Source organism: Strigops habroptila, chromosome 5 (assembly GCF_004027225.2).
Source record: "Strigops habroptila isolate Jane chromosome 5, bStrHab1.2.pri, whole genome shotgun sequence".
NCBI classification, from domain to species: Eukaryota; Metazoa; Chordata; class Aves; order Psittaciformes; family Psittacidae; genus Strigops; species Strigops habroptila.
In genome coordinates, this window is record NC_044281.2 from 30,062,428 (window position 1) to 30,078,069 (window position 15,642).

The following is a 15,642-nucleotide window of genomic DNA, read 5'->3' on the forward strand; positions in this document are numbered from 1 at the left end:
ACATAGTTACATGCACGGTCCTCAGACAAAAAGCAAGGTTTTCCCTGACTGTGGATCAACCATTAGGGACATGTATGTTGTAGCTGAGCTGGGGATGAAAGCTAAGAGGAAGAATGAAGTAAAGAATATTCAAGTGCCCTAGTTTGGGAAAATACCCCAGTAGTGTAACACTAATTGATATAACTAGCCCCAATTCCAGCATCCATTGTTTGTGAACTTCTGTTTTGTTTGCCGCATCCAACTGCTTAAGAAGTGAGGTGGATGCTGGAGGAACTCTAATTTTGAGAGACTATTTATACTGTCAGTGGCTGATCACACCATAAAGCAAAGTGGCTGCAGAGGGTTTGTTGCTTACAGCTTCAGACAATATTTACATGAATTAACAATGAATGTCTTCAGATATTTTGTAAAGTTGGGAGGAAAGAAAGGCTTCTAACTGTGTGTGTATGTGGAACTGGAATATAAGTATCTCACTGGCATATTGTTTTGTTCCTGAAATGGACATGGTTCCAAAAGGGTCTTATTTCCCAATTTCAGATTTCTTTTGTTGGCTATTTTGAGAATAGTTATTGAACTGATTCCATGATAACAGTTAAAGCAAATCTAACTCATTTAACTAATTTATTAGGTTTAACTATTTGACGACCGTGTGGCTGTACGTGGTTCTGCTGTATGGAGGCATGTGTGAAGCCGGTCAGGAACAGCATCCTTGTAACAAAAACATTACCTACTGCACAGCCAAAATGTAACCCCACTGTTACAAAGTAATGTAATCATAGTGTATCCAGTATGTGTGTGTCGCCAGTCCTTCAGAAAACATCACGACTGACTCCACTGTAGATCAACTTTATTCCATCCCAGTCGCAGATGTCCTGAAGGAGATACTAAGGATTTCTTTGCGTATTATTAAGAAAAGTCAAGAAAAATAAACTACATGCTTTCTGATCATGATAAACATATTTCCAGAAAAAGTCAAAGAATTGGGCTATGATACAGAATGAGTAGGAAGAAATGCAAGTGGAATTTACCAAATACCTACGTAAATTAGAATTAATGCACTGAACAGATTCAGTTTAACAAGAGTGGGCTGAATTGAGAAACTGATTATGATTTGAATATTAATTTTTGAGGACAGAGAAATAATCTGGAAGTATTCAGACAATGTGTTTTTTACACATCATAGAATTTTAACTCATGAGTAAATTATTACAGGAAGGGGTTTCCATACATTGCCTGCACTTATGTGTCTAGGTACATGGCATTTTTTTTTTTTTAACTGAAGGATAAGCTATTTAAAACACATTTGCATTTATTGTGGGGTTAAGGGAAAGCTGCTTTGAGCTTCCTGTACCAAGATCCATGCCATTTCATATTTTTAGACCAAAGAACTTTCTTCAAAGAGGCTAACAGTCAATGTTAAGATCTTCATTAACTTATCAGGGTAATACCTGTTTTTAAGTGATTGACTTAAGTAAGGCATACTGAAAGCATTCCACAATCAATTTCAAGAACAGTTTGTCAACCCTCAATGATAAGAATGGGAAATTGTAAGAAAAGAAGCCTGAAAGTCTTTACTCATAATACAGGAAGTCTTTCAATATTAAACAATAAAATGGCTACACTTGAGTCATCTTAATGGTATCACATCCTTATGTCTTCCATTAGAACCATTACAAAAGTTAGGAGATGACAGCTTGAAAATCTTACCGGGGGGAAGAAGTGCAGTGGAGACAGATGAAACACTGAAAGACTTCAGGACACAGTTGTGAGGAAAAAGCTCTCTGTTTTGTGAGGGCTGTAAAGCATTTTTGTTGTGTTTTCCAGGAAGCAGGTACAAATTGTTTGAGAATTAATACAAAGAGTGATTCATATTGAGCTTAGTGAACAACAATATGGTTGTGGAAGAGGAAAGAGCTAAAGGACATTTGTGCAATACAAAGCCCAGAGGACAAAGGTAGTCATAGTTTGCAAGGAAGGTGATGACTGTGCAGGACAGGCACTCACAACTGAATGAATCTAGTTCTAAATTTCCATAAGAAATCCTGGATTCCATAAAATCAGTGACAATCCCTCCCTGGATTCTCAAGACTTTCTATCTTGTTCATTTGTTTGCTTTACTGGGCATCATTTGTGTACTGGGCAATACTCATGTGGCTGTTTCTAAATGCTTTCTCCTAATCTTTTTGCCTCTTCGTCAAAGGAGTAGAAGCCCAGATAGTTGTGTTTTCCAATGCCAAAGTGCTTTTTTTATGAGAAAGTGTTTGAATGGTACACTTACCTGATAAGCCACTTCTACAGATCTTCCTAATGGCTGTTAGCATTGACCCGTCTTAGGGAAGCTGCCGAACTCCAGTTGGATTGCTTGAAGTGACAATAATCTAGATGTCTGTTTAATGTAACTCTGATATTATAAGTGCTATTAACATTCATTCTGAAGAAAAATTCAAGCAGATACATTTCAGCTGCAATAATTTTCTGTGTTTGTGTATATACAGAACAAATGTATTTCATAGTTTGTTTCTGACTTTTCTGCTCAATTATTCTGTGTAAATATTAATATACTTTTAAATACATTGCAAAGGAAATTATGTGTCAGTACCAAGAAATTACACCTATGAGGCAATGGTTCAGAAAAAAATGGGTTAAAACCATCTGTACATACGTAATTTTATAGACCATTTTCTAGAATTCTGAAACTGGTGATAAGACCACCCTTTGGTAGACTGCTCTTAACCCTTCAGTGACCAATCTAGCTGTTGAAACATTTATCCAGTAAGTGGATGGACAGTGGTTGATCACATTGAACTTGGAGTTCAACTCTGGAGTAGATAAAAACACTGGAGTAGTTTCAATATCAAAACTTGCCCATCAGTGTCCTGAGACTTGAATCTCAACACGTGCCTGTGCCATCAGTTGCCCCCCAGCTGCTGAAAAGGCCTCTCCTTTTGTCGCAGGTGTCTGTTGGTTTTTGTTTTTCTCTAGGGAATCTCTCTCAAAAACAAGAATAAAATGCTGCTTATTGTTAATTATCGGATAGTGCGAGCGCCGGAGAACCTCTTCTCGCCCTGGGCCCTGGTCTTTGGCCGGGAATCCTCTCGGAAGGGGTCTCCACCTCCCCCACGCACCTGCACACCCCTCGCCGCCCCTCCCTCCCCCCGTGTCTCTGGCACCGAGCAGCAGCCCATGGCACTGCGGCCACAGGATGGGGCCAGACGCCCCCCGCCCTTTATTTCTTTTTTCTCCTTTCCTTCCTTTCCTAGGCTCCGCTTGCCGTAGCATACACCCTCCCGTGGGGTTTGCCTGGATCATTTATTTATCTTGTGCGCATTAAGAAACCACCATTAGGCTTTGGTGGGAGGCGCCTTACTTTCTGCGCGCTAGCCTGCCTCCCCTGCGCTGCGATAGGAATACACAATTGAACAGAAGCTGCAAGCTTGGCAGGAGCTGCCTTCTGCGTGCCTATTTATTTGCCGGATCCGTATTTTTTGCCGACTGGTTCATTGCCGCCCCCTCTTCAGGGTTTCATTTTAATTTTTATTTTATTATTATTATTATTTTCGTGTGTGTGGATTTTTATTATCTTTTTTTTTTTTTTTTTTTTTTTTTTCCGGGAACCCTCGCCGGAGTTTCGATGCCGGGCCGGACTTAGAGCTGGCGCGGAGGAGCTGCGCGGAGCCGTGCCTCCTGCCCCGGGCTCCGCCCGCGGATCGGCCTCTCTGGCCCGGCGCCGGCCGCGGAGTGGCGAGTGCGCTGCGCCGCGCGGCCGCCTCCCCGCGGAGCAGCCGAGGGATGCTCCTGCGCCGCGGCCGGGCATAGGTAGGAGCCGAGCGGGCGGGGGAGGGAGCGGAGGGAAGCAAGGAAGGAAGCAAGGAAAGAGGGAAAAAAAAGATCCCCCAGCCCCGAGGGGAGAGGAAAAAGAGGAGAGACGACAAGGAGTGTGAATGTGAAGGAATGTGCCTGCCCACCGACGAAGCCCAGCGCTTGGGATAAAAAAAAAAAAAAAGAAAATAAAAATCCAGGAGGCTGATTCTTGCGACTTATCACCTAGAAAAAAAAGGAAAAAAAAAAAGAGAGGAAAAAAAAACCTACGAGCGAAGAGGCTGAAGCGGGCAGCGCAAGAGGAGGGCACCCGGTGGATGGCGCGGCCGTACCGCTGACTCCGCGGCCGCGGGAGGCTGCGCGGAACATGCTGTGCTGGCGGCGTGACTGAGCGGGGCGCTCCCGCCGCCCGCGCCGCCCTCCCCTCCGCCCCCCTCCGCCGCATGCCGCCGGCAGCCGCGGCGCGCTGATGCCCCGGGGCCGCGGCGGCGCTGCGGACGGCCCCTAGGATGAGCGAGGGGGCTGCCGGCGCCGCGGCGCCCGGAGCGGCAGAGGCGGCGGCGGCGGGGGGCCCGGGCGGGGATGGGGCCGGGGGTCCGCCGCGGGAGCTGCGCTGCAGCGACTGCATCGTCTGGAACCGGCAGCAGACGTGGCTGTGCGTGGTGCCCCTCTTCATCGGCTTCATCGGCCTGGGGCTCAGCCTCATGCTGCTCAAGTGGATCGTGGTGGGCTCCGTCAAGGAGTACGTCCCCACCGAGCTGATGGACGCCAAGGGCGTGGGGCAGGACCCCTTCTTCCTCTCCAAGCCCACCACCCCGCCCCGCGGCGCGGAGACCACCGCCGCCGCCACGCCGCGGCCGCCCAGCCGCGTCAGCCCCCGCCTCACCACGATGAGCCGGGCCCCCCCGCGGCCCCCTGGCACCCGCGGACCAGCGCGGGGCGGCCCGCGGCCCACCGCGGCGCGGCACCCCGCCGCGCCCCACACGGCGCCGCCCGCCAGCGGCCCCCCCGGCACCGCCGGCCGCGGCGCCCGCCCGCCGCCCGCCGCCCCCAGCACCCCGCCGCTGCCCGCCTGGCCCACTGCGGCACACGCTACCTCCTCCTACAAGATCTATGTCCACGACTCGGCGCCGTCCTGGACCTTGTCTCCCTTCCAGGAGTCAACCACCACCACGCCGGAGGCCAGCACGACCCCCAAAATCCGTAAGTACAGTCCGCCGCCCCGCGCCCTCGGAGCGACCGCGCCGCCCGTTTTAGAGTCCCCGTCAAAACCCGGCGTTTGCTTAGCGTCGCCGGGGTCGGGCCGGCGCGATGTCTCGGTTGGAGGCTGCTGCTGGGGCGTCTCGAGGAGTCGTAGGGCTCCCGTGCGGCTCCTGCCCTGCGGGAGTCCAGAGAGCTCCGAAGTTTGCGGCTCTTTTCTCCCTCCCCCGCTTGCGCCCCCTTCCCCACCGGCAAGTTCCTCGCTGGTGTGCTGTGATGGATGGTGAGGCAGGAGCAGCCATTTGAGGGGACTAGATTTCACCGTGGTTTTTAGGAAAGGTGCAGACCCCCCCTTTCGTCTTCAAGGCTGGTCTGTGGAAGGTATTTGAGAGATGCTGGGAGCTGTCTCAGCGAGAGGGACAACTGACGACCCCCCGGGCAGCGACGGCTCCGGAAGAGGCAATAGGGAGAGCGGTCCCCGGGAGGTGCTGTGCCCATGCCTCTTTGCCGATCAGGGAGTTTGGCTTTCCACACAGTCATCTCCCTCGAAAGAGATTTGAGAGCGGACTCCGGAAGGATGCTCCCTCCGTCCCAGCTCCCGGCTTCTGAAAGAGCCCCTGCCAGTTCTACCGGGAAGGAGCTCAGGGCACCCCACGAATATGCAGACGCAGCCAAACGCTTTTCCGGCTTCTGTGTGTAGACACCGCTCCGTCTTGCCATAACTGACTGGGGTTTTTTTAAGCAGGGGAGGGGGCTAGTTCCCCGATTGATGCTCGGTGGCTGGCTCTGCCCACCCTCCGAGTTACAAGCCTGAGAATACGGGCTGAATCTGAAAATTCATTTGGTTTGGGTGCATCAACTTTCAGCTTCTCGTAAAGGTTATCTAGGACAAATGCAATCCGAGCCAAAAGAACTTCTGTGTGGTGCTATTTAGTGAAATGCTCAATTATACCGTATTATAGTCATCTTCTGCGTTTTCTTGGATGCGGTAAAGGAAATGAGGAGCCGTGTGTCCTCCATTAACTCTTAGTTGCTTCTGCTAGGAATGTCAATTCAATTGAATGCTACCACCTGAATTGCTTTTACAGCCCAGGGCTCCCCTTTTGCATGCTAATGTATGGCTATTCTGCTCAAGGATTTTGTTAGCACGTCATTTGAACTTTATTTTGTCCATTAAATCCATTTGCTGATGAGCCCCGGGGCTGGGAGTATAAGCAGGGCGAACTGATCTTGTGAGTTGACAAAATCGGGAGAACAGCAAATTGGACGTGTGGGTGGGTGTGCAGGTGGCGGATGGCTGGGAATGATTACGAATAAAACTATCACTAAATCAGAAGAGCAAACAAGGCAGTAACTCACTTCCCCAGTGTCTGCTACAGCAATTGAGAGAGAACCTTTCCTTACAGGTGTGTCTGAGCCTGTTTGCTTTGTGGGTACAACCTAAGGAAGTCATATGTTACCAGAAGGAAAATCTTATGTGGAGTTGAACCCTACACATTTCACGTGAGTGTAGGGAGCTGTATAGGGCACTTAAAAACAAACCAGCAAAGAGAGCCTGATTCTCAACCAGTGTCTCTGTTTTCAAGCCTTGCGTGAACCAGACATATTATGTGGTGTTTCAGACTGCCGTGACCTGTATGAGTTTGAAATGCTGCCTGGCCTTGTCGGGCAGGATCTGTTGGGGTCTAAATGCTCCTTTGCAATCTATCCTTTTCTCCCCATGTCGTGGTTTACCTCATTTTGTCTTTTTGGGTGTGTGTGAGAAATCCACAGCAATTTCCACCCCTCTATGCTGTCTCCTTGCAAGGCACAGAAGGCAAGAATATCCTGATTAATAAGTAATGTTCATCTGGCAGGACTCTCCTCCATGCAAGACATACAAAGGAAGAAGAAAACCCAGAATCTTGAAATGTTCCTGGCAGTTGCAGAGTCTCGTAACTATTATTTGTTTTAGGGAGACTGCTAATACCTTTTACAGCAGGGTGTTTCCCCTTATTAAATACAGCTCGGTTATAGGATGAAATGCAAGAAGTGCAAATCCAGCAGAAATTGACCCTGTTTGGGCACATTGATAGCAGAGATTATCATTAATGGAAGATTAAATAGATTACATAAAAAAGGATTTGAATTTGTAGGGCATGTGGAATTTTTTTTTTAAAGCCTGCAGCTGTACTTTTCTGATACATATAAGCATCTCTGAGGATATATGTAAAATTCTCTGAGGCTGCAGTATCCACTGGAGGGGAGAGGGAGAAGAAATGCCATCTTTCTGCCATAAGATGTTGACATGGTGTGACCCCAAAACAAGTATCTGCGTCTACCGCTAGCAGCTCTTAGGAAGAAGGAATTTTTTTAAAACAAATTCATCCTCATTTCCCAGGTTGAGCTGCTTCTATGCCCACTGCTCCAGCTGCTATTGAAATGAAAGTCATGGATTCCATTGTACCATGTGAATACAAATCTGACATGACAAATCTTACGCCCTGCTTTCAAAATAGTGCACACCCTTGTGTGATCCTTTGGCTTGGCAAGGCACGTATGTGGGCAGGAGTCATAGGTTATTTAGCATTTCACAGCTTTTGAGAAAAGAAGCAGCTGTCTTTATGTATACTGGTTCATGTTGCGGTTTAATTGTTTTAACATGTTAGAATGGGCTCAAAATATGACTTAGGAAAATGGAAGGCAAATCAGGAGCTATTTTTCCATAAAGCCGGATGATTGCCCACCTGAAGCAAATGTTGGTAAAGCCTTTTCTCTGTGTGTGTATTCATCTGAGGAGATGTTGTGAAATCTCTCTTTTTTTGTGGGTGTACATAATGACAATAATTCTTGGTTGTGTTTCACTCAAAGTCAAGCTATCTGTTAGCTGTTTTGAAAGTTCTTGATGAAGATCCTTCAGGTTGTGACTAAGCAAACGCCACTTACTCATCAGATCTCTGTCTGTCTTTTTGTGCCTGCCTGTGTTTCTTATGATCATGCATGGACTATGGCTTTTCAGCATGAACTTCTTTATCCAGTGCTCAGCATAAAAATCAATCATTGATTTAGAAAGATAGTCCAGCCTGTAGATCAGAAAAATCAACCAACTGACTGGAACACACCAGTGAGGTTTTATTTTTATCAAGCCATTGGCTTCATTTCTAACGAGTCATGCCCTGATTTTTCCAATATGCATTTTTCATGGTGTTCTGGGTTCTTCGGTAATGTTATTATCTTTAAATTGAGATACAGTACTTATAAGAATTCCTGTGTGAATTCAGCTATGAAATAGCCCTGTGGTTTCTCTTGTGTTCATATGACCAAAGGCTAATGCAGAGAACTGAGGTCAGGCAGGTGGGGCTTGACTAATGCATGGTAACCAAGGAAAGAGATGTTACAGAACTCCTAATCAATATATCTTGTGAAGTCCAATTGTGACCTTTTTTTATGAGTCCAGATTGCAGCCTGAGTATTCTTTGATTTCCTGCTAAAGATTTTCTGGTCCAGTCGTTTATCCTAGTCATGTCACTGCCTGTTTGATATGCACGGCATAGGTTTAAGTAACAAGCTTCTGGCAGATGAACTGTTACCAACACTGACATTTTGGTAAAAGCTGTTTGTTTTATTTTGCACTGACTCAAATATCTTTTTCACATTAAGGATGACACTTAGATGGAACTGCGGGGTTTTCACCAACTGGAGGGTGTTGTGGGAGGTGCCAAACCGTAGTAAAACCAGACCTACTCTTCCCAGAGCTCTAAAACATTCTGCCAACAAATGACATGTATCTGTGAACAGTTCACATTATGATCATGAGCTGTCATTGAAACCAAGGGGAGCATGTATGACTGTAAAGCACATGCCTTTAGCATCGACTAATATTAATATGTCAGTTATTTATCAATCTGTAATAGAACAAAAACTGTTGAATTAGGAAAAAAAAATACTGAAGCGAACAACTGGGAGTTCTAAAAGCATTTGCTTTTTCCTCATTCCCACTTACTTTCTATTCACATACCATGAGTCAATGTACCACAGACATGATTAGGTTTGTGTTTCCCACCTTAAATACTTGAAGGCTACTGTCAAGATAAAAGTAATAAATACAGAATTGTAGTCACACCACTGAAGTGAAAGTTATTGTAATTTTATTTTATTTTTTCATATATTACAGCTATATTTTGTGTCATCTTTTTAAATTAAGTTGAATGACACTGGACTTAATACCGTTTTCCTTTTATAATGCTCTTTATAATTAGGGACTAGCACAGTTATCCCTGAGTTCATAACAAAGTGGAATGTTTAAGTAAGGCACACTTATAGATACATACATTGATTCTATTAGGATATATTTCCTCTCTGTTCCGTTTACTGAAGTGTTTGTTGGAATCCATGACCTAGGAGAGCTTTCACAGCGCCAGTATGATGAGAGGAAGGAATGTTGCTGAAATTACTCCATGCTGCCTTTTTACCCCAAAGAAAATTCTTTTGGGGGCTGTAAAGTTTCTAGTTATATCAGTTTAACCTGTGATCACTGGTAAAAGCAAAGTCTTGCATTTTATTTGTCATATTTTTTTTAGCATCTATACAAGGACATTATGTGATATATTATATGTTGACAACAGAATACCATTATTAAATTAAAGTATTGATTCATGGCAGAGTATTATACTAAAGTGATGTCAGTGGTTTGTCTAAACCCACAGAAAATGGAAATTAAAAATTACAGCAAAAGACCTGTCTCCATCTACAGTATTGTGTCTAGTGTTGAAGTACATTTATCATCTGACTCAATGCTTTGAAATCTCCTGCAAAGCCCAGTAAATACATGATTGGTATGGATTTGGCTTTGACTTTATCTTTAAATTTGATAGCTCATGTAGCTTTCAGGAAGTACCTAAAACCTACTAGTGTTTGGCTTTGCTGATTTCTCCCATGACTTGCTTGGAAGCAGAAGGAAAAATGCCTAGTAAAATTGTGTAGGACCACCTGGCCACAAATAAATACAAATAAATAAACCTCCAGAGACTTTTGTATGTTTCTGAGCCTGGTGATTTCTTTTTTTACATTCTCTGTGGTTTGAACAGGTTTGCAATGCTCTAGTCTTAACAGCACGTATGTGTGTGCACACAAAAATGCCGGCAGGTGTTTGTGCATTTGCACAGTACCTGGTTTTGAGGAGGATCAGGACCTCAAAGACTGTAGTAATCTCAGGATCAGTGTTTGCTAATCAAGACAGCTACTTTGGTTGCAGTGCTTGTCCTTGCAGTGTCGTTCAGAAAAGAAACCTGGAGGTTTCATTGCAGCAAACTAGACTGAGTGCTGTGTTAAAGTGCATCCTTTTTTTTTAATTTGGAAGTCTCTTTCAGGTTCTGCTGTGTGGAAGGGATTCGTTGTCACTGTTACTATTAAGCATAGGTGCATTATTTTTTTTTGCCTTACGAGAGTAGACAAAACTCAGTAAGGAAAACCGACAAGATGCTTTGTGTAATGGAGATGATTTCTTACTCTAAGGATTTTCGTTCTTGAATCAATATGGTGAGGGTTAGAAGTGTCATTTAATAAGGTGCTGTGCTCCAGATCAAAACTGGTGCTATGTTTTCTCATTGCTCAGATGTAAATTTCAAAGGCAGACAGCTCTTAAACCTGCTTCCATAGTTCTACCTTCCGCTTCATACCTAATCTCAAGTCACTCCACTAAGTACATCTTCAGTGAAGAAAAGTGGCTCCCTGTGAGGGCTTGAGCAGACAGGCTTGCCAGGTGAGGGCACTTCTGACCAGGACAAGGGAGAGGATGAGCATTCAAATGGCTTCTAAGTAACACACAGAGGAAGTAAATGTGCATAGGTGGACAAGTGCTTTTTGAGTGGGTTTTTACTTTTTGTCACGCAGGTTTCTGGGGCCCCTTGGTAAAATGCATTCAAGAGGAGAAAAATTAGCAAAGCAGCCACAAGGAAAATTAAAATAGCAACTACATTTATAAATTTTAGTGTCCTTTTCACAGAAGAAATACCTGATGGGATGAACTCTTCCTGGTGAAATTTGCTGATAGTAGCAGGGAAAAATACATTTACGAATTGCTTATTGCTAACTGTTCGAATGTTTGTTTCTGAAACTTGATCAAGATGCTCAATACTGCTCCAGTAGTATTTAAAACTGTAGATAAAATAAGCAAAACCTAGAAAATTCTTTCAGTATTCCATCTTTTCTGTCCTCCAAGGGCAATATTTTGCATTTCCAATGTTGTGTAGCATGTAAATAGGATTCTGTCTTTTTTACAACATACTACTGATATTAATCAGCTTCAAAGACAATTCACTTCATATCATGTTTAGCAACTAATTTTTGATTTATGTTTTTTTTCCTTGGAGTAGTTTGATTTTTGTATTTCTGCAAGAATTAAACCTTTGGGAAGAGCTCAGGTAGAACGGAGAGTCCAATAAAAACATAACTGGGTGAAAGAATGAAAATCTTTGGTCTGAAATACCAGAAGAAATTCCTTCTTTAGTCACTGTAAAATAAGCCCAGCAACTTGCAAAGTCTCCTCTTTTTGCTTTAACATCTCCTTTCTGTTTGTAACTTTTTGGTTTTGTGGCTTTTCTTTTTAAGATTTGAATTAATCTCTTGGCAATTCTAAGGGCTCTACAGTTGTGTCCCATCCCTGCCCCCCCATTTGCATTTTGCAGGGAAGATGCACATTAGTGATGCGTATATATTGGTAGCGTGGTAGGTGCTCTTTGTAGAAAAATGAATTTGCATTTTAATCTGTATGAAAAGACCTTTCACTGAGGCATTTTGCACTGAGGCATAACTTTCTTAGCAAAGAATTGAGGAAAAAACATCTTGATAGTATTCCATATAGAAGTTATGCTGAATTAAGTAGTTTAGAGTTTTTCATTTTTATAATCAGATTGCTTTATAGACAATTTTTGCAAACTTACAGGCCCAATTTAGGGTGTGCCAGTAATGCCTTTTCTCTTTTTAGAGTTATGCATCTGCAGAATCAGGGTCAATTTTTGTGAACATCTGTGTGATTAAATCTGTTACTGTGTCTTAGATGGCATTATGAATGCTTACAGAACGTGCCTGTGTAAATAAATATACATCAACTTTAAAGTGCTTTTTAAAAGTTGCCAGCATTATTTAAATGTACTTACTAGAACTGAGATTCCAGTATTGCATTTTCTTTTTTGTGTGTGTGTTTAGCACTCTCTTGAAAAATACACCATTGTCATGTTTATTCTTTGCCCAAAATAAGTTCTGTGGTAAAATCTTTCTGTTCTGGGGGGCTGTAGTTGCTTAGCTATAGGCTGTCACAGGACCTTTGGGTCATGAATTGTGTTGCACATCACTTTTAAATTATTTCCTTACCTTTTTTTTTTCTTCCCAATTGTTCCAGAAAATAATGCTTCCAGTTTTGTACACGTTTTCTCTGTATTTCTCAGCTAGATGTATGTCAACACTGACTTTTTCCTAACGCTTATACAGAGAAAATGTTTTCTAAGATGTTAGAGATGGTAAGTTGTATTTTAAGATTTAGTTATTTTCTGAAATACAAATTATGAAATTATCTTCACATTGTTCATTTCATGGCATTATTATGGTTAAAGTTCAAGATTCTTGTTAAGTAGGAACTGTGCCTTGATTGCTGATTGTTACCAGATAGAGGGGCTATAGCACCGTGTAACAGCATACCATTAAATTAGTATTAATAGCAAATAGCCTCTTTTCCAGATCTGATTATTCTCGCTGATGTCAGAACTTGTAAAGCAAGCATCTGAGATAAGATGGGGTTATTCTCTTGGAAGGGCTGAGGTGGTCTGTTTTTACTGCAGTGACAAGTTTTTTTTCCCCTAATGTGGTTGGCAAGGAAAGTAGAAAATGTACAATCTAATCTGCAGTTGCTGCACTGCTTGTAAATGCAATCTCTATTTTAACAAAACAAAGAATAAAAAACAACCCTTGCATCAGAAAGTGTTGCTAACCTGTGAAATTGTGCTGCATTGTGAAAGTTTTGTCTCCCACTTTAATACATAATAAAATAGTGTTTCCAATATGCTCAGAGAGGCTGAGTGTTGTAGCTAGCCAGCCTTCTCAGTGTCAGAGAGATACTATTGAAACCTAAAAAAAAGATGTAGGGAATATTTGCTTCCTCTCTGGTGAATTACAGTGCAAGTGGTTGGAGGGTTATCATTAAATGCTATCCCAGAAGTTTTGGCTTGGGATTGATTGCGTAATACTTGCTAAAAAAAAAAGTAATCTATTAACTATCTTCCAAAGGGGTGTGCTTTGTTAGTATTGTGTGGAGAGGAAATTAATTTTCTTTTTCAATCTCTTAGTGAATTTACAGAAGAGGAACAGGGGTTTTGCTTGAAACCTAGAGATAACCAGTACTGAAATGGTAGTGATTTTCCTGCCATTTAGGAGTATCAAATATGAAGAATTTGTACTGCCAGGGTTCAGTGGGCAGTGGGTTCAGGAAATTAATGGAGGGGATTATTCTGATTTCTGAGGAGTGTCAGGGCTCCTGATTTAAAAGGGTAGAGATACTTTTACAGTTATTTCATAAGTACCTAAACCACATTAGTCTTTGGCTGAAATCTGGCCCAGCTACATAAGGGTCATAGCGTTAAAGTTCAATCCCGTTTTTTCTTCTTTCTTTTTTCTTCTTTCCTTTTTCTTCTTTCCTTTTTCTTCTTTCTTTCTTCTTTCTTCTCCTTTCTTTCTTTCTTCTCCTTTCTTTCTTTCTTCTCCTTTCTTTCTTTCTTCTCCTTTCTTTCTTTCTTCTCCTTTCTTTCTTTCTTCTCCTTTCTTTCTTTCTTCTCCTTTCTTTCTTTCTTCTCCTTTCTTTCTTTCTTCTCCTTTCTTTCTTTCTTCTCCTTTCTTTCTTTCTTCTCCTTTCTTTCTTTCTTCTCCTTTCTTTCTTTCTTCTCCTTTCTTTCTTTCTTCTCCTTTCTTTCTTTCTTTCTTTCTTTCTTCTCCTTTCTTTCTTTCTTTCTTTCTTTCTTTCTTCTCCTTCCTTCCTTCCTTCCTTCCTTCCTTCCTTCCTTCCTTCCTTCCGTCCCTTTTTCTTTCTTCTCCTTTCTTTTTTCTTTTTTTTTCTCTTTCTCTCTTTTCTTTTTATAATAACTAAAAAGCCTAAATGCCACACAGAAATACAGACAGCAGTGACTTTTTCCTTAAACAATTGGGGTTTCTTTTGCTTTTAGATTTCAATCTTTATTTCATAACATGTTAATAGAACATACCATACATTTCACAGGGTTAGCTGCTTATTTGTAAAGACTGTGCTCAATGTAATAAAGTTGATTACAATTTGTTTCAATCAATCAAAAATGTTAGTGAGAAAGTTGCAAGCTAAAACAATTTATAAATTGTAGTATTGAATAGGTGAAAATACTTATTGAATGCTTTTTTGGTGTTTGTAACATTCACACTTTTAAATTCACTGATTATCTCAAAGCAATGTAGAAATGGCACAGTCTGCTACTAAACTGAGACTATATACTTCTGCAGCAGGTTTTCATAGTGCACACAGATTCTCTTCCTGCCAAAGCTGTTCTGTTAGGAGGTTGTACCTTTACCTCAACTAATTACCTTCTGAGCTGTGAAGATGATGACATTAATGCTCGTAATGATAATAAAAGCAATACAGAAAATTCAAAGAATAGTTTTAGAATCATAGATTCGAAGGCTCATTTGTAATGGGCAAGTGAACATTTGCCAGTTGGTGACTGCTGTCGCCTTGCCTTAGAGAAGAAAGGTGGCGGATGGACAGTGGAGATGACAGAGTGAGCTGTACACACCCTGAATTTCTGCACAAGGAGCTCTTCAGCAGCGTTTGGCCTGACCTGGGAAGACACAGCCTTTGCCTTGGCTCTGTCAGCATTAACTATCCTGCCTTGTTCTCTACAAAAGCACAGAGGGAAAGAAGTGTTGCTAATACCTTTTCGTATCTGGAGCACATTCATTACAGGGGCTTACTTAGTCCTAAATGAAAAGCAAGAATAGTAACTTAATATTTTAGATTGGTTTCAGAAATATCTGCCTGCAATAGGGAATTCTTAGAGGTTTTAGGTCTTTGATGGCTGGATTTAATCTGAATATATGAATCTGAAATGTTAGTATGTGATATGTTTAAGAGGGGAAGAAGTGTCTGATATTGTAATTATTATTTTATAGGAGATTGAAGAGATCACTTGCATCTACTAAATTTTAGTAATTGGCTACACTACAAGGCTTGATTACACCTTGTGTTTGCATACATTTGAAAAGCTATCCTCTGTTACCTTGGCAGATGTAGGGGATGTGTAGCCAGCTACCACTGCAGCCAGCTACCAGTGGAGTACCCTGAATCAAGCACAGTTTGAGGAGCTACTGAATAACAGCTCCTCATTCCTTGTTTGTTTCTGATGCATATTTTGGAAACATAAACAGGTATTTATTTAAGTTTGATAATAATTAAAATACATTTATCCCTGATTTTAACAGTGATCCTGGCTGCTGAGTGATATACCTGTAGAAAATAGAGTGTAGTGGACAGGCCTAGGCTAAAAGTCCTTAGTGTAAATAGATTATAATGGGTAGAGTCCTACAGTGAGGATGAGGTATGCTAGGTGATAAAAAGATTAATGATTCTTGTGA

The 15,642-nt window shown here is 42.4% G+C and overlaps 1 protein-coding gene across 2 annotated transcripts in view; it reads left to right on the top strand.

Moving 5' to 3' along the window:
* Positions 1-3,381: 3,381 nt before the first annotated feature.
* The window catches only part of NRG3 (neuregulin 3), a 425,943-nt gene continuing 413,682 nt past the window's right edge, over positions 3,382-15,642 (top strand). For both annotated transcript variants that reach the window (XM_030487638.1, XM_030487639.1), the window contains exon 1: positions 3,382-5,022. In XM_030487638.1, the coding sequence (XP_030343498.1) occupies positions 4,329-5,022 (694 nt within the window). In that variant the 5' untranslated portion in view covers positions 3,382-4,328. The remainder of the gene's footprint in view (positions 5,023-15,642) is intronic.